This window comes from Puma concolor, chromosome D2, assembly GCF_028749965.1.
Source record: "Puma concolor isolate L17-30 chromosome D2, mPumCon1.1.hap2, whole genome shotgun sequence".
Classification (NCBI taxonomy): domain Eukaryota; kingdom Metazoa; phylum Chordata; class Mammalia; order Carnivora; family Felidae; genus Puma; species Puma concolor.
Window position 1 is genome coordinate 32,939,387 of NC_141677.1, and position 20,347 is coordinate 32,959,733.

A 20,347-nucleotide genomic window follows, 5' to 3' on the forward strand; every position below is an offset into this window, starting at 1 on the left:
CCCACGCGAGTCTGTTTCATTCCCTTCTTCCAGCTTGCATCAGCCATTTGCAGCTCCTGTCATCACCGCGTGGGCCGGGGCAGCGGCCGGGAGGCTGGGGCAGGGTGGGCAGGGAGTGGGGCGGCTGGCGGGCCCAGAGGAAGAACCTAGACCTACTGGTCATGTCAGCCAGTGATCCCGGCAGGCCCCGGCAAGGCACGCCCACCATTTCTTACTGCAAAACTCAACAACGATAAAGAATTAGCCGGAGCACTGGGCCGCCCACCTGGCAAAATAGTTTCACACTTGGGACCTTGATAGCGCCAACAACCCTGGGCGGGGGGGTGGGTGGGGGGAAACAAGTAAAAGTGGCCCCATTTCCCAGAAGGCAAGATTGAGGCCCAGAGGGAAGCGGCTTGCCCAGGGTTGCTTCAGAAGCCAATGACAGCGCCATGTGTTTCGGCTTGAGAAAAATATGAGGGATTATGGGGGCCTGGAGAATGAGAAATCCCTATGGCAGTCGAGGTAGGAGTAGTCAAAGCATGCTTCCTGGAGGAGGTGGGCCGGCTCCCTGACTGAGAAGGAGGGAGCTTCAGACACAGCTCTAGCTCTGTTTCTGCACTGATGGTGGGTCAGCAGGCAGAAGGGCTGTCACAGGACTGTGAGGCTAGGCTAGAGGCAGACGGAGCGGGAGCCTGAGTCAAGATTTGGGATCCTTAACCTTGAACTTTTGCTGTGAGCTTCTCCTGGGTGGGACTGAAGCTTGGCCATTGCTCTCCAAGGCCCTCCCATAGGCGTGATCAAGGGGAGGCGAGGATGTTTGATGAATGAATGAAAGAGTAGGGGTGAGTCCCTGCCCACCACCCTGTCCCCCTCGAGGTATACCCGAGCGGCCATCTGGGTCTTCCCCTTGGCTTGAGACACCTGTCTCCCCGCGTCTTAACTGCTGACAACTCAGCTGTTCACCGGGCCCAGGGCCAGGGTCTTCTCCACCAGTGGAACCAGAGGGAGGCAAGGGCAAGAGCACTGGGCCGAGTGCCAGGATGCCCACGTTCCTGTCCAGCTTTGCTTCCAACCTGCCGTGTGACCTGAACCCAGTTGCTCCCACCTCTGGGAGGCTGAGTCTGCAAGGTCCGCCTTCCTTGGCGTCACGGAACCCCAGCCCCGTCCTGGCCGCGTGGAAGAGGCAGAGCAGGAGCGTAGGAGTGTGGATGAAGGCCCGTGATGGATGGCCACCTTCTTCCCCTGCTCTCAGGGCCCGAGTGCAAACCCAGGTGGATTCCAGGCTTGGAAACGTACGAGGAGAAGCCCCCGCACTGCTCGGCTCACCCTCGGCCGCGGGCGCCGTCAGGTTTCTCTTCCTCTGTTCCTCTCCCCGTGACTGGGCCTCCACCTCTATTCATCTCTCCTCCTTCGTCCCATGCCCCATTTCACAGATGGGCAAAGGCCAGAGTCTGCACCCCCTTTCTCTCTGTCCCTGCCGTGGTTCTCTTTGTGCGAACGTGATGCCAAGATACCAGGGTCGCTGTAGCCACTGACTGGCTGTTTGCCCTTGGACAAGTCACTGCTCCTCTCTGGACGTGAAGGCCTTAGACTCAGGTCTAAGGGCCCGCAGCCCAGGGTCTGATCTGCCTCCCCGGTGCCTGCCAGGTGGGCCCACAGCCAGCACCGGGGCAGGGTCTGGCCGGGCGTGGTGATGGTGCCAACGGCAGCGGGCAAGGATCGTAGCAGATTTTCCACTTTGCAAAGTGTTGGCAGTTGTCTCCCCCCTGCGAGGAGGGCTTGTGCAGCCCTAGAGCATGATGTGATGCCGAGAAGGCAGGGGAAATTTGTGCCTCGGAGCGCCCTAAGAACAGGCCTGACTCCAGACTTCCCGGGAGAACATGCAGGCACCTTGCCTGCAAGGGGAGTCTGTCAGGCAGCCCCCGAGCCAGAGGCTGCATGCACGGGCTTTTTGACTTTTCCAGAACACAGGGACAGGATGCTGGCATCCTTCTGCCCAGCGCCCAAACGTGCAAAGCCAACCTCATGTCACCGCCCAGTGGCTCCCACACCAGCTCTGCGTCCGCATCCTGCGGCTTCTCCGGCGGCCCGGAAAGCTGTGCCAGGGGCAGACGGGCCAGCTGGCCTGCGCCCGTGACGTGATGTGTGGGACTGTGCCGAGCGCCAGAGAGATGCCTTGTGCATTTCGCTGTAGGTTCAAAGCGGCTTAAAAGTCTTCGGTTAACAGCCTTGCAAGGGAAACAGAATATGCCGCTGTATATGGTGACACCTCATTAAGTAACAAAATATGTGTTGTGTCTAGAAAAGTCCAAGAGGACCGATGTCCCGTGTTCATTCTGGGACACGGGGGGTGGGGGGGGGGGGTGGGAATGGGTTGGTTTTATTTTCATTCTTGTTTCTTCCCAAATTGTAATCAGAAAAGGCCAAGGGAAAAAAAGCATTTTCATTAGAAGGACAAGGAAGTTTTTTTTTTAATGTTAATTTATTTATTTTGAGAGAGAGAGAGAGAGTGCACAAGAGTGGGGGGAGGGGTGGGGGGGCAGAGAGAGAGAGAAAGAGAGAGAGCGAGAATCCCAGGCTGACAACCTGGAGCCAGATGAGGGGGCTCAGCCTCACAAACCGTAAGATCATGACCTGAGCTGAAATCAAGAGTTGGACACTTAGCCGACCGAGCCACCCAGGCGCCCCTAAGGAGGTTTTTTAAAATACAGTCCCTTCTCCTCCCCTGGGAGTCTAGAGTCCAGTTTTTTCTACTGGCTCTGCTGCTCAGGTGCTGTGTGATTTTCAGGCCAGGCCACACCCTCTCTGATCTCCATTCTAGAGGACAGGAATTAGATGGTCCCTGAGGTTAGTGGCATCCTTCAGCATAGGGTTTCCAAAGGGGCTGCCCCCCCCCATGGCTCAGGTCAGCCCAACCGGTGGGCATCCCCTCTGGCCACTCCCTCCCACCTCCACCTGCCACCCCAGGTGTTAGAGAAAGTCCTTCGTCCCCAGGAGGCCCAGCTAAACATGCAAACAGGATTTCCAGGTTCTCCAGGAGCTTGCCTTCCAGAGAGCAGACCTGTCCAGACACAGACAGCAAACAATCAAATACAGGAAGAAGGTATTTCAGAGAGAGATGAACTCTGTCCAGAAAAACAGACAAACAAACAAAACAACCGTAAACCCCAGGACAGTGCAGACCTAGCACCGGGGAGAGCAGAGGATGACCAGAGTACATTGGCCGGTCAGGGAAGGCCTCACCTGGGAAGGAGCAGGTGGCACTGAGGTCTCCGTGACAGAGAGTCACCACAGGAGCACAGGGAGATTGGCCGGCGGGGCGCGTGCATTCCAGAAGGAGACAACTGCAAAGGCCCTGCGGTGGGAATAAAGGAGGCACGTTCAAGGGGCAGGAAACACGCATGGGTGGCTTAGAGCACAGCGGTGACGGGTGAGCATCTGAAGTCAGACTGTTCAGTGAGGGGTAGGACTTCATTCCAGGTGCAAATGGAAGCCACGGGAGGGGAGGGGGTAGGCAGGGGAGGAATTTATTTCTGTCTCATAAGATGGTACCGGCTGCTGTGAGGGGAGTGGAGTGAAGAAGGGAGCACAGTGAGGAGGTCTGAGTGGGAGCACATGGGCTTGGAGACTGAAGGGGGTGGTGGGGGCAGCCATGTGGTTGAGGCACATCTAGAAGGTTTATCTAGCAGCCTCCAGGTCCATCAGCAATGTGGGTGGGATGCCAGGGAGAGAAAGGAGGCCTCCCGACATAGGACTCCCAGCAGCTGGGTGTTTGGTAGAGGCTGAACGTGCAGCTCAGACCCCCCCGCCCCATCCTAACTCTGAACGGAGGAGAGATGACCAAACACAGGGGTCCCCACAGGCCTGAGCCACTGCTGTTGTCTTAGAGCATGGACGTAAACGGCCCAGAGACAGGAGTCACTGTCCCAGCCCAGTTGGGGCTCCCTGGGCATCCAGGGGAGAGAGGTTGTGGACTGGGACCGTGCATGGGGTCTGCGTGTGTCTGTTGGTGTGAGTATGCGTGTCTGACTGTGATGTCTCGGGGGCTGCACCGGGCGAGGTTGGATCCCTGTTTGGCCCAGGCACCCAGAACAAGTCTAGGACTTGTCAGGCCCGTGGAGGTAGGGAGGCCAGGTGCTGGGGTCAGGAAGCCAAGACCCTGTTCCCTTCCAGCCAAGCTAGTAAACTCTGGAGAGACTCCGTTTGCTCATCTGCAAAGTGGGCAGGAAAATAGCTGCCCCCCTGCTAATCCCTCGGGGGCATGGTGGGCCAAAGGAGGCCTGTGGTTTAACAAGAAGAGCTTTGGGTTTCTTGGCAGCTATGAGTCTGAGCATGTCTTTTTTATTCATTTCCTTGAGCTTCAGGGTCCTCATCTGTGAAATGGACCGCCTACGTCCCAGGATTGTCGTGCTGCTCATGTGTGTTATCCCATCGTGTGCTGGCAACTGGTCATTATCTGGAATGTGATGGATGAGAGGGCTTTGAGCCCATTGTCAGAGAGAAGAGGGGGAAGCAGAATGCCCCCTCCTGAGGGCCCAAGCCTCCAGGTGTAGTGACACGCTGGGAGCCGGGGCTCGGAAGGGAGCCTAAAATTAGCCCTAGAGACGCCCAGGCTGAGGGAGTCCAGTGACCGAAGGAAAGGTGGGGAGGGAGGGCCTGGACCCTTGAGTGTGGAATACAGCCTCCCCACGTACCCCTGGGAGCCTGAGCCCAGTAACTGTAGTGTCCCTCCCAACTTTGTAAGCAGTGGGACCCCCAATAAAATGGGCCTGGGCTCCATTCCAGGATTCTGAGCCCACCCTGGGGCCTCGTCTCCAGCCTCCCGTCAGTTCCTTCGCTTGCCCCTGAGCCCTTCCAGGGGAGACATTGAGGATCAGCCAGATACCCCCCTTCAGGATGCAGGCTCCTGCCACAGCTGGCCATCTCCGTGAGGCCGCTTCCTGTGGCCGGCACAGGAAGTGATGTCATGGGCACAGGCAGGTCTACAGAGGGTATGGGAAAAGGGCTGCGCAAGGGGCCTCCTTTGTTAGAAGTAGCTCCGCGTCCCCCAAGCCCGCCAGCCCCCATTTGTCATCAGTAACGGCCATTGTAACCACCTCTGAGGGGGGCCCCAGCCTGAACCCCACAGCCGCCAGAAGCCAGGGCCAGATGGAAGAAGGGCTTTGTGTCCAGGGAGGGGTCCTTCCATGGGGGGTTTATGTGTTTTTAAAACATAATAATAAGTGGCCTCCGTCCCCCCCACCCTCCCCGCTCCCCACTGAGCACATCAGCCTCGCGGTGAATGGAAGAGATTTTCCATGCAGTGGGAGGTCAAGTCTGGCGGGAATTAGCCCGTGTCCAGGGGCTAGAGAAAGACTGATTGCTGATGATAAATGTGCCCAGCGTGGGGTGTTTCTCGCTCCCTCACCTCCCGCCTGCTCCCCTTCTCTCCTCCCAGTCCTGCCCCACCGGTGCGGGCACCGCCTCCCGCCAGCCAGCCCTGGAGACACAGCCCTGGAGATGCCCGCCTCTTGGTGCTGAGCCTAGGGGGCTCAGGGCTGGCCTTGTCACCCACCTGGGGACAAAAAGAGTGGGCGGGGATGTCAAGGCCCCGCGTACCACCTCAGCCTCATGCTGAGGTCTCTGCCCTGGGCCAGACGAGAGCGGACCCGGCTGAGACGGATGGTAGTGAGTTTCCATCCCAGGCAGGGGGCCTACGGAGACCGAGCGTTTCCCCGCAGCCCTGCGCTGGCTGTGCTGTCTGCCCTCCTCAGTCCCGAATCAGAAGCCGCGCTCTGGCCCGGCTTGGCTACTGATTTGCTGTGTGATGTTGATCAGTCGCTTTCCTTCTCTGAGCTGATAGAACGCGAGACTCCAGGCCCCTCTGATTGTGACTTCCTGTGCTTCTGCCTGTTCTCCCCTTTCTTACAGGTGGGGAAACTGAGGCCCCAAGGGGTGAAACAACCTCCCCAAGGTCTCAGTGGCAGAGTGGGGGTTTGAACCCATTCCTCTTGGGGTCCCCGGAAGGGAAGCAGAAGCCCTCTGTGAGGGTTTTTCATTCAGGAATATCTGAGCACACAGCTCTAGCCTCTCGCTCCTCTCAGCGGCAGCTCTGGAAGATACGGTTTCTTCCCTTTGGTCCTGAGGCCACGTCCTTCGCCTCCAAGGCCCTGGCTCCTGCTTATTCCAGCGGCTTAGGTGCTGGTACCTCTTAAGCCTGTGGCCTTGACTTCTTCCCTGTCAGGTGGGAGCCTATGTCTCCACACTGAGTCCTGCCCGGGTCCAGCACCTGGCCGGGTCCTCCTGTCAGGCTCACAGCTCTGTTCTGCCAGTTCCGCTCCTCTCCTAGGGCCTGGTTACCCCGTCCTGAACATTTCGGGGGCGGGGGGGGGGGGGGGGGACACCGACGCTGCCAGACCCACCCTGGTTACCTCTCCTCCCGCATTTTAAGTGGGTTGTGAACAAAACAGAACTCGTCCGTGAGGAAGCCAGCTTGGTGGTGAGGGGGTGTCAAGCCGTGTCTCGTGAATATTTGAAAGCAAGGCGACAAGGCCAGGGCAGGCAGCTGCACGCCCCAGAGGCTGGAAGCTGTCATGCGGGAGAGGAAGCACGCTGTTTTGCGTGACCTCAGAGGTTAAACTTGTAGCAACGGTGGGAACCTCAGACAGCAGATTTCAGCCGAAAGTAAGGAGGACTTTTCCGTTAGGTCTGTTCAAAGGAGAACCTGGCTGAGAAAAGCAGTGGTGAGTTCCCCGTCCCTGGAGGTATGTGAGTCAAGGTTGGATAGAGTGGATGGGGGATGTTTTTCAAGATGGCCCTTGAAGTAACCTCTATTCCTGTGAGGCTGCATCCGAGTGAGACAGGCTGACAGGAGCCCTCATGCAGGCAGCTATGGGGAAATTGGAAGTGAGGGTTTGAATGGCACCCACAAGAGGTCCCACCTGGAGGTGCTGGCGGTCCTCGATCTGAGACCTGGGGCGGGAGAACCTGGGCATGGCCGGGAGAGTCCAGCAGCAAATAGTTCCTCCTCCTCCCTCCCTCCTGCCCCCAGGCTCCCCTCACCTTCTGCTTTAGGACCACAGTCTGTGCTGGGCCTTTGAGCTAGGAATAACAGTGGCCAAAAAGGGGACCCCGCTTTAGGGTAGATTAGAAAAAAATCTACCCAGTAGGACACCGTCACACGCTGACAGATTCCATCTCAAAGTGATCGAACCAGAGTAGGCCTTGAGGGGTTGGCTCGACCAGCTTCCTGGCCAAATGGGGGCCAAGAGCAATGCCAGTCCCCAGCTGGGGTGCAAGCCCCGAGCCCCTGGCCCCAGGGGTTGCTCTTCTCCAGCGTGTGTGATTACATCTATGCGTCTTCCATACCTTCATCTTGGGACGGCTGGGCCACCCGCGTATGTGGCTGCGAAGGCAGGTTGCATTTTAAATGAGTTCTATTAGAAAAACGCACTTCACGTGGGACATCTTCCCGCCAGCAGGAAATCCAGATCCAGATCTGGCCTGGCAGGTGCAAGCTCTCTTCCGCGGGGGGCGTCTCCTGAGGTGTCTGTCTCTTCTGTAAAGATGGAGCTAAGGGGAGGACCGTAGTGGAAACCAGGGAGGCAGGTGAGGGAGGGACCTGGCGCTTCCTCCCACTGACGAGGCGACCTCGGGCAAGTCCCGTGATGCCCCGTGGCTTCGTCTGGAAAATGGGAAGATAATCCTCACCTTGGGGTTTGTGGGGAGTAAATGGGGTGAAGGGTGGCAAGTACCTGGCACGTAGTTCCACACTTTCGTCGTAGAAATAAATGCCAATTACGGTTCAGAAGTCGGATTCCAGTATCCGGCTGCCCAGATTTGCTCCCTAGCTCTCTGCCACTGACTAGCTGTGTCGCTCTGTGCCATTTACTTCACCTCGCTTGGTCTCCGTTTCTCATCTGTAGCATGGGCATAATGATCGTGCCTAATAGGGCATAGGGGCTGTGGTTCCCAAACCGTGCGCCGAAGCACCCCAGGGTGCCGCGACACATTCCCAGGGGGCGCAGCGGGGTATTATTAACCTTTGAGGAAACACAGACCCACTAAACAGCTGCAAGATACAGCGGCAACTGTTGATTCGAGGTAGCTTATGATTTTGACATTGCATCGCACTTTTTCCCTTTACGTGGCCTCACGTCTTTGCAAAGGTGGGATTTGGGCGTTTGGAGGTACTCTGAGACAGACCAGGAGGGTGGAGGCTCCAGTCTGATTCCAAGATTTGAGAACTTGTGCAGCGCCCAAGTGGTGCACACACGCCCGTTGGTAAGTCATTGGGGCGGTTTAGGAATGGAGTACAACTGTTATTTGTTTCTTTCGGTTTAGGTGTATGATTTTTTCAAACGGCTACCAACTTGTTAGGACACACACACACACACAAGTTGTTCAGAGCTAACTGCTTAATAAACGATTAGGAATTCCTTTTGAATCTTGGGGTAAAAATTACCAAGACGCTAAAAACCAAAGAAGTTGAGGGGCCTCTGTCAGCCTTGTTGCAGGGACTCCGTGAGTTCGTATGAAGTGCCCTGTGACAGCATCGGGCAGGGTAAGCATCCGGGAACCCTGAGACGCCATTACTCTTCTCCCTCCAGGCTGGCCCCCACACGGCAGGCTCAGGTGGCCCTCAGCCGCGACGACCCGAGCCGGGGCCAAGGTGGAGGAGAAGTGTCCACTGATGAGGGCGGGGACCCAGCTCAGCTGTTCCCCAGGCTCTGGCAGCACCCCCCCACCCCCACTTTTATTTGATCTGCTTTCACTGAGCACCTACTACGTGCCTGGCAAGGCTGTAGGCTGCCGGTGGTCCGCCTGGGGAGGAACTCTCAGGTCAGACCTGGTTCTTGTCTCCTGGCGGCATCTGAATCCAGGATGCCTGGGGGGCGGGGGCATCGCAAAGGGGAAGCAGCTACATCTAGAGCCTCCCTGCACTGCCATGCCAGAGACGCATCGATGAGGATGCCCTGCCAAGGCCAGAGATGAAGCTTCGTGCAGGGGTGGAGAAGAGGGCTGGGGCAGGAGGGCGGGGCCGGGGGCCGCCAGACTCGGGGCCTGCTGCACTAATGGATGTCTAATGTTTACTTTGCTCAGCCGCGTCTGCGCCTGCTTTATAAATGAGCCGCATTAGGGTGATAAAACAAAGTCGTAAATACAGCCCGCAGTGCCGCAGAGAGCCACGGCAGCCATCACCTGGGGGCTGGGGGCCGCGTGGCTGGAAGGCAGAGCTGGCATGACCCTGCACCACGGGCTCCCACGCACCTTCTCTGATGGCCGCCACCCCCCAGAGGGAGGCCCGGTGCCCCATGTCACGGACGGGGTGCCTGAGGTCAGTAAGGGCGACTTCAGACCCAGGGGTGTCTCAGTCTCAAGCCTGCACCTGCCTCTCACCCCTTGGGCCTGAGACAGAAGCAGGGTGCCGGCAGCGGGAGGTGGGCACGGGGCTCTGCCGCCCACACGACCTCTTGGCTGCACCCTGCGCTCTGGCCACTGGGAGGCCAGTGTCCAGCTCCCTGGGCATTGTTTCATCTTGCCATCAACCGCTCAAGCTCCCAGAACCTAGGGGCTGCCGGTTTACATACCAAGAAGGTGCCTCCCTGCCTGGCAGAGGGAAGTTTGTTTTATGACCCGGAATGCTTCGGTGCTCTTCCCGGGACAACTGCTCACTAAGCGGGGGCCTCGCGTCCGTCATCACCCCGTTTGGATGGTCTTCAGTTTCTTCAGCTTTGAAACAAGGGCAGTTCCAGCCTTGCTGACCCTTTAATGAGAGAGCTCTTGGAATTGTAGGGTCTTGGCCAGTGTCAGGATCTGTTAAGATCCTCAGATGTGGGGACACCCCGCCATGTCCCGGAGCTACTCCAGTGAAGGCGGTGTGGAGCCCTGGGCGGCTCCCCAAACGCCAGGGTCTGTTTATTGGGTCTGCTTCTTGCTGGCTCTGTGCCCTCGAGCAAGTTGCTTAACTTCTCTGAGCCTCAGCTTCCCCATCTACAAACTGAAGACTAATATTAAATACCTTACAGAATTGTTAACTAAAAATACAGCACCGAGTGGGAGGTGAGCATTCGTTGCCATTTTCACGCTGCGACTTGTACCTACTGTGCGCCAGGCTGCTCCTGGGCACTCAGGCTTGTCGTGTGGTCCCCAAAACAGTCCAGAGGACGGTGTTTACCTCCTGCCATCTTCAGAGATGAGGTAATGACGTCGGAGTTCTGTCCTAGGGGCACACAGAACATGCTGGATGGAGCTGGATTCATACCTTCTTGCCAGCTTTGCCTTTGTTCCCATAGATCACACACACACACACACACACACACACACACACACACACACACAGCTGCCCCCCTCCCTGGGACCCAGAGCCAGCAGCCAGTGACAACCTGGTCCACTGAGGGATGGCCTAGCTTGGGCATTTTAGCCCCCTTGGCCCATAGGGGGATGCCTTGGCACTGAGCATGTCCCATCGTGGCCTCCTGGGTTGAAACACAAGTGCCTGATCCCAGGGACCACTTGCGCCTCTGGGGAACCCCCCCCCAAATCAAGCTAGGACAGTGACAGGGCCACGGTTGGCTCTAAGGGGCTGGGCAGGTGCACACCCCTGCAGCTTAATTCATGGTTTCCTCTGGAGCTTAGCAGAGGAGGACAGCCCCCCACTGCTTGTCCCAGCCACCTGATTATTTGGCACTTGGTGTTGGAAAGTCATTTTTCCTAAGTGGATTGCAAACCAATAGCCTGGCCTGGCCTGGTTTCCCTCCCTCCCACTACTGGTGGTGGCCAGCCCCTCTCCCTTCCTGTTTGTCTCACCTCCTGAGGCGCTGTTCTTTCCAGGGATGCAGGCGGGCCAGGGTTTCCATCTGGCCCCTTTTGGGGGAGGACATTGCTGCGGGCACAGCCTATCTGCATTCCCAGGCTCTGAAGTTTCCTTGTCTGTTGTTAGGGTGGAGGGTGTGGATTTTGCTGTGGCAGAGACAACAGTCCAGAGGAGGGGAGGCTCTGGGTAAAGGCTGCTGGGAAGAGGGGCTCCATTTCTATGTGGCTGTCTGCCTTGGGCTTCCTGGAGGAGGGGGCAGGCCAAGCACCAAGGAGCCCAGGCCCGGCGCGACCGCCCCACGTCACCCCTTGTCACGCCTCTGTGGACCCCGGCTTGTCTCCCCACTTCCATCAGCCTGGCTGCCTGCAAAGGGCAGCTGTGCCTTCAGGGCAGAGCTGGCCTGGTTTGTGCTCCAGGCACAGTCACCCACTCCCACCCTTCACCTGCTGTGACATCACCGCGGGACCCTGGAGGGAAGCTCCAGAGGTCCAGTGCAGGAGACATTGGAGAGGGCTAGGGTGGGTGGTATCCTCACCCGGACGGATCGCTTCAGCATCCCGGGCCACCCTGACTGCTCCTCCTGGAAACAAGTCAAATCACACAGTATCAGAGAGCTAGGACTGGTGTGTCCAAAGCACAGGCTCTTAAAAGCTGGGTGGGATGGGGAAACTGAGGCCCCCGGGAGGTCACGGAGGGCATCCCAGCTGGTCTCCAGCTGCCCACCCCTCCTCCGAGCCTGCAGCCTCACGAAGCCCGCCTTCCCTCCACAGGCACTGATTCCGGCAGCGAGGTGCTCCCCGACTCCTTCCCCTCGGCGCCGGCTGAGCCCCTGCCCCACTTCCTGCAGGAGCCACAGGATGCCTACATCGTGAAGAACAAGCCCGTGGAGCTGCGCTGCCGTGCCTTCCCCGCCACACAGATCTACTTCAAGTGTAACGGCGAGTGGGTCAGCCAGAATGACCACGTCATGCAGGAGGGCCTGGATGAGGCCACGGGTGAGCCTGCCCCCCACCTCGTCCGGTCACCCCCAGCACACCTGGGCCCAGGGGTTCCACCCTGGGCTCCCTGTGAGACTTCACATGGCCATAGCTTCCCCCCCGCCCCCATCCGCCGCCTCAGTTTCCCCTCTGGGATTCACCCTTGATCAGTATTTCCCCAAGGGTTGTCCCAGTCTGACTTTGGGTTACCAAATGAAAGTGCACCGAATCCTTGCTGAGTGCTCACTCTTTTTCTGGTTTCTCTCTGTCTCACATCACGGAGCAGTCTGGGGGCAGGGGTGGGGGTGGGGGGCTAGAGCTCTTACACACACGCACGCACACCCCAGCACCTGCTGTGCTCCCCGTTTAACAAAGAGCTCCCCCCCAGCCCCCCACCGGCACGCAACTAGAATCCTAGACCATCGTGAGTGCGGGAGGGCCTCAGCGTCTGTGGGAAGTGATTCTGTTTCTTTTCATGAGAATGCTGCGTTTCCTTCATAGACATCAGTTGTTTTCAGTTTAAACAAGAGGTTGGTGATGTCACGTAAATAACCACGGAGGGTGCGCTATAGGATGTAGCCCAGATCCCGAGGGTGAGGTGAACTTGGGGTCTCCGGGGCACCCCCAGTGGGGCCCCCGAGGCCAGGTGGTTGCTTATCCGTCCCCAGGCCCCCGTTTACAGTACAGGACCCTCTGGGGTGGAGAGCCTATCCGGGGTTCAGGCCAGGGAGGGGGCGTCCGCTGCTGGTTACCTGCAGGTGGCCAGTGTCGGGCAGGCCCAGCCAAGCCCGGGCTCTGGGGGTCCTTCGCCCCACAGCCTGCCTCAGCTTTGGTTTTGAGGCTTTCACCTCTTCCCTCATCCTTCTCCTCCTTTCTTAGCCGTCTCTCCTCTACTTCTGTCTCTCCTGCCTCTCCCCCTTCTCACCCCTGTCTCTCTGTGTCCATCTTTTTTCCCTTATGTCTGTCTGTCTGCCACCACCCACCCCCCCTCCCCCCCGCCACCACATACTCTCTCTCCTTTCTGCCTCCTTCCGACTTCTTTTTTCCTGGAAAAAGCTCGCAGATTTCAGAACCACCCAGGCCTAAAACCATACCCCAGAATGTACTTAATACCACCCCAAACCGTATATGTTAAAACGGTAAGTTTTGGGTTATGTATATTTTACCAAAATTCTGAAAGCATTTTAAAAAATAGATTTAGAGTGTCAGGCTCACCCAAAATCTAAAAATAAAAAAAAGGAATGTTGAAAAGAGGAAAAAAAAGGAACATACCCCAGCTGCCCCTGTTCCCTGTTCTGTGTGGCTCTGGGAAAGTCACCCACCCTCTCTGAGCCCCAGGTCCTCTCGTTGTAAACTGGGATGTTAACGGCGTTAAGTGCCAGGTGCTCAGTAAACCCCCATTTCCTCCGTCCTCTTTCTGGCTTTTTCTTGGCCTCTTTCCTCTTGAAGCCTGTCCTTCTTTCTCTGTCCCCCTGAGCCCCTCCGGCCTGTATCAGAGGTCACTTGTGGGGGTCCAGGCAGAGCAGAGGGATGGTGTACCCCCCTGGGGCCTCTCAAAAACCCTGCAATTAGTAGTAATAGTAACAGCATGGCATCTACTCCCCTGGTACTGGGCTCACGAGCCATGCCAGCCCGAGAAATTGGGGCACTCTTGTCCCCATTAGCTACAAAGAATAGACTGTGGTCCTGTGGGCACTCCCTTGGCAGCAGTATGGCTGGTTTCATCCTCCTGCTCCCCACCCTGGCCCTCTCGGTGGCTCTGGAAAGACAGGGGATGATAGCCGTGGGCCAGAAGAGGCAGGACGAGCCCACCCTACCAGCTCGTGCCAGGTCGGGACAAGAGCCCAGTCCTGGGTGTCCTGGCCCAGGTCCCACCTGCCCCTTAATCACCATGCTGGAGGAGGTGGGCATGGGGGCGGGGGCACCTGGTGCTGGGGACCAAGTCAGTGAGACTGCAGGTCCCTGTCCTCCTTCTGGGTGATGATTTCTCTGTCCAGCGGTTGGGTGCTTCTGGATGGATGACCCCCTTGAGAGGGACCCCCCTGTCAGTTTCACAGCCTAGTGAATAAGGAGTGGGGGCCCCCTCTGTGCTGCCCTGGGCTATGCAGCATTGCTCAAAGGGCCAGGACTCCAGGCAGCCCCTGTGAGCAGCCAGCGTCATCCCTCTGAAGCAGCCTCTGCCCTCCTGGTGCTCCCCAGGGGCAGAACCCCAGCCCCCTCGCATTTAGATCCCTGGCCGTCGGGAGGGGGTTTTCCTTACTGTCTGGGCTCCTCGGGCAAAGGGCATCCTACCCCATGGTGCGGGAGAGTTAAGGCAATGAGTTCACTGGAAAGGTCCAAAGAGGTCATGCATCTGGAGACAGCTTTAACCAGGGCAAGATACCAGAGAGCTGATCTCAGCTCTGCCGGTATCTCGAGGTGGTACTTAGGGCCTGCCACTGACCCTCTCTGAGCCTCAGTTTCTTCATATGTGGAAGGAAGGGGCTGGATGAGACCCAAATGACCTTCCCGAGTAGATTTGTGTTCGGCCTTGGCTGGGTGCTATGGCAGAGTGATTGCCATGATCGCTCTAGAGTTTACCCCGAGTGTTTTACTATGATGAGGGAACAGAAGCTCAGACAGGCTGAGTAACTTAGTGAAGGTCACACAGCTGGGGAGTGAGGGTGGGGCCAGGACTCAAACCTGCCCAGCCACCCAACCCTACACTTGACCATCATGCCACAGTACCACAGAGTATAGAGCTGACAATCCCGCCTTCGAGAGGCCCATCAGAGCCCATGTGTGGGCAGAAGAGGGTGAGCTGGGACACGTGGCAGGGAGGAACAGCTTTAGGAATTCTGAGACGGGGACAGTCAGGAAGGGCTTCCTGGAGGAGGGGGCCTCACAGTCCTCCCACAAGCTTTGGGGAAGAGCTTTGGATGGGCATCGTCATCCAGAGGGTTCACTCGTTCCCTGAGCACAAGGGGCTTTTATCGAGGGTTGGCAGGAGAGTGTGTGACCCTCTCTGGGTAGGCTGGTGGATGCTGTTATGCAGGGAAGCCCCCAGGCCCTGGTTGGGAGCTGTTGAGAGGTCCTAGGAAGAGGGGCCTCCCCCCAGCTCCAGCTCCTAACCAGAGACAGGCCACCTGCTTTCTTCATGTATTTCTGGAGCACCTTTCCTGGGCCAGGTCCTGGGCCACAGCAGTGAGCAGGGCAAAGCCCTGCTTTATTCTCCCGCGGGAAATATTTAACAAACAAATTATCAGTAGATAATACAGTTCCGGATAGCAGTCAGGGCCGTGGGGAAGTCAGGCTGGGCGGGGGTTGATAACTACGCAGCCCAGTGTCCAGTATGGTGCTTTGAGAGTGGGTGGAGATGGGCCAGGGTCAGAGAGGCGTTCCCTCAGGAAGTGAGGCCCAGCCCAGAGCTGATGGCGACCGGGAGTCCACTGGGCACAGAGGCGACGGAAGAGAGTTCCAGGCAGGAGACTGGGTGTGCAAAGGCCCTGTGGCCGGGGAGACCATGAGGAACTGAAAGATGCCCGGTGAGGCTGTAGTGGATAGACTGTGCAGGGCCAGAAGGCCACGTGGGGGATCTGGGTCTTCACGTCGTGAGGACTGGAGGCACAGCCAGGGGACGCGTGGCATTGTGCGCTGTGAGGAGCGCACGCCAGCTGCGGGGCAGGAAGCGGACTGGACGGGGCAGAGGGCTTGTGTTAGCCCTTGCAGTCTCCAGGGGAGTGGCAGTGGTGGCTGGGGCCAGGGTGGAGTCGGAAGAGACGAGAAAATAGATGGAAATGGAAGCGCTTGGCAGAGACAGAGGTCCTGGTGCCACGTCCCATGCTTCCTATCCTCAGACCCGCCCCCTGATGCCATCTGTCTCCTCCTCTCAGGCCTGCGGGTACGAGAGGTACAGATCGAGGTGTCGCGGCAGCAGGTGGAGGAGCTGTTCGGGCTGGAGGATTACTGGTGCCAGTGCGTGGCCTGGAGCTCCGCGGGTACCACCAAGAGTCGCCGGGCCTACGTCCGCATCGCATGTAGGCCGTCCTGACACCCCAACCCGCTCCCCTGGGCCCCTTCCCCCTGCCCACACCCCCTGGAGAGGAAACTCCACAGCTGTGGGGGCATCCCTTGCCCGCTGCAGAGACGTGAGGGCACACGGATGCCAGCTCAGAAAAGGCCTCCTGGACCCAGAACTTAAGCCACCTCTGGCCTCAGGATTTCTAACAGCTTTTTGTAGCTACGTCTGTATAAGGGAGCTGCCAGCTTCCTCACCAGCCTGGGTTGTTGTGTGCTTAGGATCCCAGCGTCAGGGAGGGAGACCTGTTCCCCCAACCCCACCTGGTGAGGCCCCCACTTTGGAGGAGATGCCCAGGCAGAGCCCAGTTTCCTTGGCGTGCACTGCCCCCTAGTGGCTAGAGTGGGACGCGTGCGGCTTCTGTTCCGCCCAATTGTGCCTGGTGACCCCACTTCCTTCTTCCACTCCTTCTTCCAGACCTGCGCAAGAACTTCGATCAGGAGCCTCTGGGCAAGGAGGTGCCCCTGGACCAGGAGGTTCTCCTACAGTGCCGCCCACCAGAGGGCGTGCCTGTGGCTGAGGTGAGCGGGGACTAGGAGAATACTCGGCATGGCAGAGACCATGATGCCTCAGCCTTCCAGAGCTCTCCCCGTTTCATAGATGGGAATATCGAGGCTTGAGACAGAGAAGAGAACTACGGCCTCTGCAGAACTCGGCATGTGCTAGACCCCAGCTCGGCCCTCCACAGATATAACCCCTCGGGATGGGGAAGAGCTGGGGCCAGATCCCCATGGGCTACTTGAGCAGGCCCCAGGCTGAGTCTCTTGCAACGGAGGTGCCTGTGGCTGTATCTTCCTCCCCCGCCCAGAAGCCGAAGTCCCAGCTTTGTGGATGCCAAAGGGCCTCACCGTGCATGTGTCCGAGCACGTGGTCTTTGCCCTAACGGCGAAGGGCTAACACTTGTGTTGCACGTCCAGGGAGTCAAGTACCGTCCTCCACACTTTGCACACTAACTTGTTTAATCCTTGCATCAGCCCTATGCGGTGGGTGCTAATAAATTCTGCCTTACGAATGATGAAATCGAGGCTGGCGTTAAGCCCCTCCCCAGGGCCGTCTAGCTGGTGGGGTGCTCGTCGCAACCACTGTGTTCTGCAGTATTCGCCACGGGGCCCGGCCCGTGGAGGTGCAGCCTCATTCTGTCACCACCGCGGGTAGACACGGATAGAACTGCGGTCCTGTTTATGGCCGGGCCTCCCTTCCCCTCCAGAGAGGGCCCACTCCCCGCGATGCAGGTAAGCAGGTAGCGGGCCCTCATGCCCCCCACCCCCATCCCTGTAGGTAGAATGGCTCAAGAATGAGGACATCATCGACCCCACCCAGGACACCAACTTCCTGCTCACCATCGACCACAACCTCATCATCCGCCAGGCCCGCCTGGCAGATACGGCCAACTACACCTGTGTGGCCAAGAACATCGTGGCCAAGCGTCGCAGCACCACTGCCACGGTCATTGTCTTCGGTAGGGGTCCTGAGTGGGGGTGGGGGGGCAGCTTGGGCCATATGCCCACCTCACCCCACCCTACACTGGAGGTCGGCAGGACCCTGGTGGACACGTGGGAGGATGCGGCCGGGAGAGGGGAGGTGCCTTCCCCAAGATCACACAGCAGCTAGTGGTCGAGTCAGGCACTCGTGGGCTTGGGGCTAGAACAGGGCCTCATCAGCATCCTCACTCCCAAGCCTGGTGACCCAGCAGAGTGCGGAACCGCTGCCCAGGCCTGTAGGATGTTCCTTGCTGTTCCCTCCGCTGGGAGGGGCAGAGCTATAGCTGAGATGCCCCGAGTATGGTAGAAAGAACCCTGCGTCGGGTTTCAGGCACAGGTCCCCCGTTACCAGGTGACCCTGGGTAAGCGTCAGCCCTCCCTGGACCTTTGCTTGCCATCGCACAATGGGGCTGGGAACAGACAGTGACCCCCCCGCCCCCCGGTCCCCTCCAGTGTTGACAGTCGCAGCCAGATTTGTCTGCTGGAAACTGAGCCCCCAGTGCCGCAGCCGGTGGGGTCCAGTTAGGAAAGGCCTCAGCAGAAGGGCCTTGTCAGGACTGGAGATGGGGTCTAGGGGACCCACGGGCCGCAGAGCCAGGCTGACCAGGTGACACGTGCTGCCCTTGCAGTGAACGGTGGCTGGTCCAGCTGGGCGGAGTGGTCACCATGCTCCAACCGCTGCGGCCGTGGCTGGCAGAAACGTACACGGACCTGCACCAACCCGGCCCCGCTCAACGGAGGCGCCTTCTGCGAGGGCCAGGCCTTCCAAAAGACCGCCTGCACCACCGTGTGCCCAGGTGAGGCCCCGGGCCGGCGGGCGTCCTGCCCACACCCAGCCCGCCCCGGTCCCCAGCCCTGCCTTCTGTGCCGTGGCGTCTGCTGCGGTCAGGACAGCCGCTCCCTCCCCATGGTGGTGCTTGTTCCGGGGCCCACAGCTGGCCGAGCAGGCTGGACACGATGCTGTGGCCTGTGCCCTCTCGTTCTGCGCCCGGCTGCTAGAGGGACGGAGAGAGAGGCTCTGAGCTGCAGTCTGCCGGCGGGGGGGAGGGAGGGGAGCCCTTCCACCCTCCGGGCCGTGGGCCAGGGTCCCAGCACTGCCCGGGGTCAGAGAGCCTGTCCTCCTGCCTGAGACTTTGGCTGCCGCCCCTAATCCTGCAAAGGTCCTCTCTCCCCTCACCTTTGTCTCAGTCTGCGCGTCCGCGTCTGTGGGTCTGTGCGCGCCTGGTTTTGTCCCGCCCCTTCCACGTTTGCGTGAACCATGTGGTATATTTCCCTTGGGTTTGTGTCTTCGCGGGTGCACTGGGCTGTGTCTGTGTGAGTGGCCTCCTGTGTCTGTTTGTGTCCTCTCTGCCCGCACGGTGCCCCTGACTGCGCTGGCAAGGGGCCATGTGGCCATAGGTGGATGGATCTCTTCGTGTGGCTTCTGTGTCCTGGGCTCCCGTCCTGCTGGAGTGTGTGTGTGTGTGCGCGCGCACCGCTGTGTGCCCTGGGCTCGCCTCCTGCCGTAGTGTGTGTGTGCGCGCGCGCGTGCGCGTGCACCGCTGTGCTCTGCACGCATACCTGTGCACGCATGTGCCCCACGTGCCGTGTGCTGTGCTCCTGCAGTGGACGGAGCGTGGACGGAGTGGAGCAAGTGGTCAGCCTGCAGCACTGAGTGTGCCCACTGGCGCAGCCGCGAGTGCATGGCGCCCCCGCCCCAGAACGGAGGCCGAGACTGCAGCGGGACCCTGCTCGACTCCAAGAACTGCACTGACGGGCTGTGCATACAGAGTGAGTCCTTGCGAAGGCGGGGCCCGGGGGCGGGAGCTCGAGCCGGATGAGGCCCCTCCCACCCCGCCCCGCCCCGCCCCGCCCCACAGGCCGGCCCCAGGCCTCCAGCGCTGGCCTCGGTGGGGCAGCCCCTGGGGCCTCTGCCCATTCGCCACGTGCATCACCTCATCTGCGCGTTTCCTGTCACATTCACCATCCTTTCTTTGCCACCTATGTCATTGTCTTTCCCTTTATTTCCCTCGACAGATAAGAAAACTCTAAGTGACCCCAAAAGCCACCGTAAGTCCCATTTCATGGCTGTCCTTTTTTTCTCTGGGGGACCCTTGCTCTCCTTGGCTGGCTTTTCCAGGGTGTGGGGTGCAGGGCAGGGCAGGGCACAGGGAGACTTGAAGGTGCCCCCCCCACCAACCGTCCATGCCCCCCCCCCCACCTTGGCCCCCAATGCTGCACGTGCCACGCCCTCCGTCATGTGCAGACAGGCAGACCCTCAGCCCACAGAAAGGACACCATCCGACCCTCCCATTACGGGAGAAGATGAGCCTCAGAGAGAAGGGACTTATCCACGGACTCAGCCAGGATTTGAGCATCAGTACTTACGTGACCCACGCCGGTGCTCTTAACCTTGTCCCCTCAGCCTTCCTCTCCACAACAGAGCCGGTGCAGAGGCCCATACCATCCCCCTTCCGGTGCCCCTACTGTATCCCCCAGCGAGGTTCTCCTAGCGTCAGCCCCGAGGGGGTCTGGTCCACTTACCCCCCAGGCCGTCCTGAGGCCACACCAGAGCAGTAAAGCTGCCCGGGCAGATCGGCCTCTGGTAATTAAACCATAATTTCCAAATAATTCCGGGTTCATAAAATCAGCAGTGGGCCCCTGGGCCCAACTCACAGGGGGACCAGGCTCGTGACTGGTGAGCGATTATCAGGTGACCCTCGATGGTTAGGGAGAGCATCAGGAGGCAGAGCCGAGCCCCGAGGGCCTCCTGGCAGCTCTCCCGGGCGCCAGGGCCCTCTGGGGAGCCCAAGAGTGAGGGCCACCAAGGAGAGATGGGGCCAGAAGGTGGCAGAAGTGGGCGGACACCAGGACTGAGCCGTGCCCTGCCTCCCAAAGGCTCAGTCGGCACCAGGAAAGTGGGGCTTGGAAGGGTCCAGGCAGGGAAAGCAGGCCTCTCTGTCCGCGGGCCCTCCCAGGAGGGGAGACTGGACGTTGGCTTCCTGGAGGTCCCCAAACAAAAAAGAGGGAAGAGCAGGCATCTTGGCTCGGCCTGTGGGCTGTCCAGTGTCCTAGC

General features: G+C 59.2%; 1 protein-coding gene across 2 annotated transcripts in view; it reads left to right on the top strand.

Annotated features, from left to right (window-relative positions):
• UNC5B (unc-5 netrin receptor B) overlaps positions 1-20,347 on the top strand; it is an 81,856-nt gene that overhangs the window by 49,935 nt on the left and 11,574 nt on the right. The window contains exons 2-8 of one of the 2 annotated variants that reach the window (XM_086679913.1): positions 11,548-11,772; positions 15,627-15,770; positions 16,229-16,332; positions 17,090-17,270; positions 17,922-18,089; positions 18,898-19,062; positions 19,309-19,341. In XM_086679913.1, the coding sequence (XP_086536039.1) occupies positions 11,548-11,772; positions 15,627-15,770; positions 16,229-16,332; positions 17,090-17,270; positions 17,922-18,089; positions 18,898-19,062; positions 19,309-19,341 (1,020 nt within the window). The remainder of the gene's footprint in view (positions 1-11,547; positions 11,773-15,626; positions 15,771-16,228; positions 16,333-17,089; positions 17,271-17,921; positions 18,090-18,897; positions 19,063-19,308; positions 19,342-20,347) is intronic. The other variant, XM_086679914.1, reaches the window with a different exon arrangement.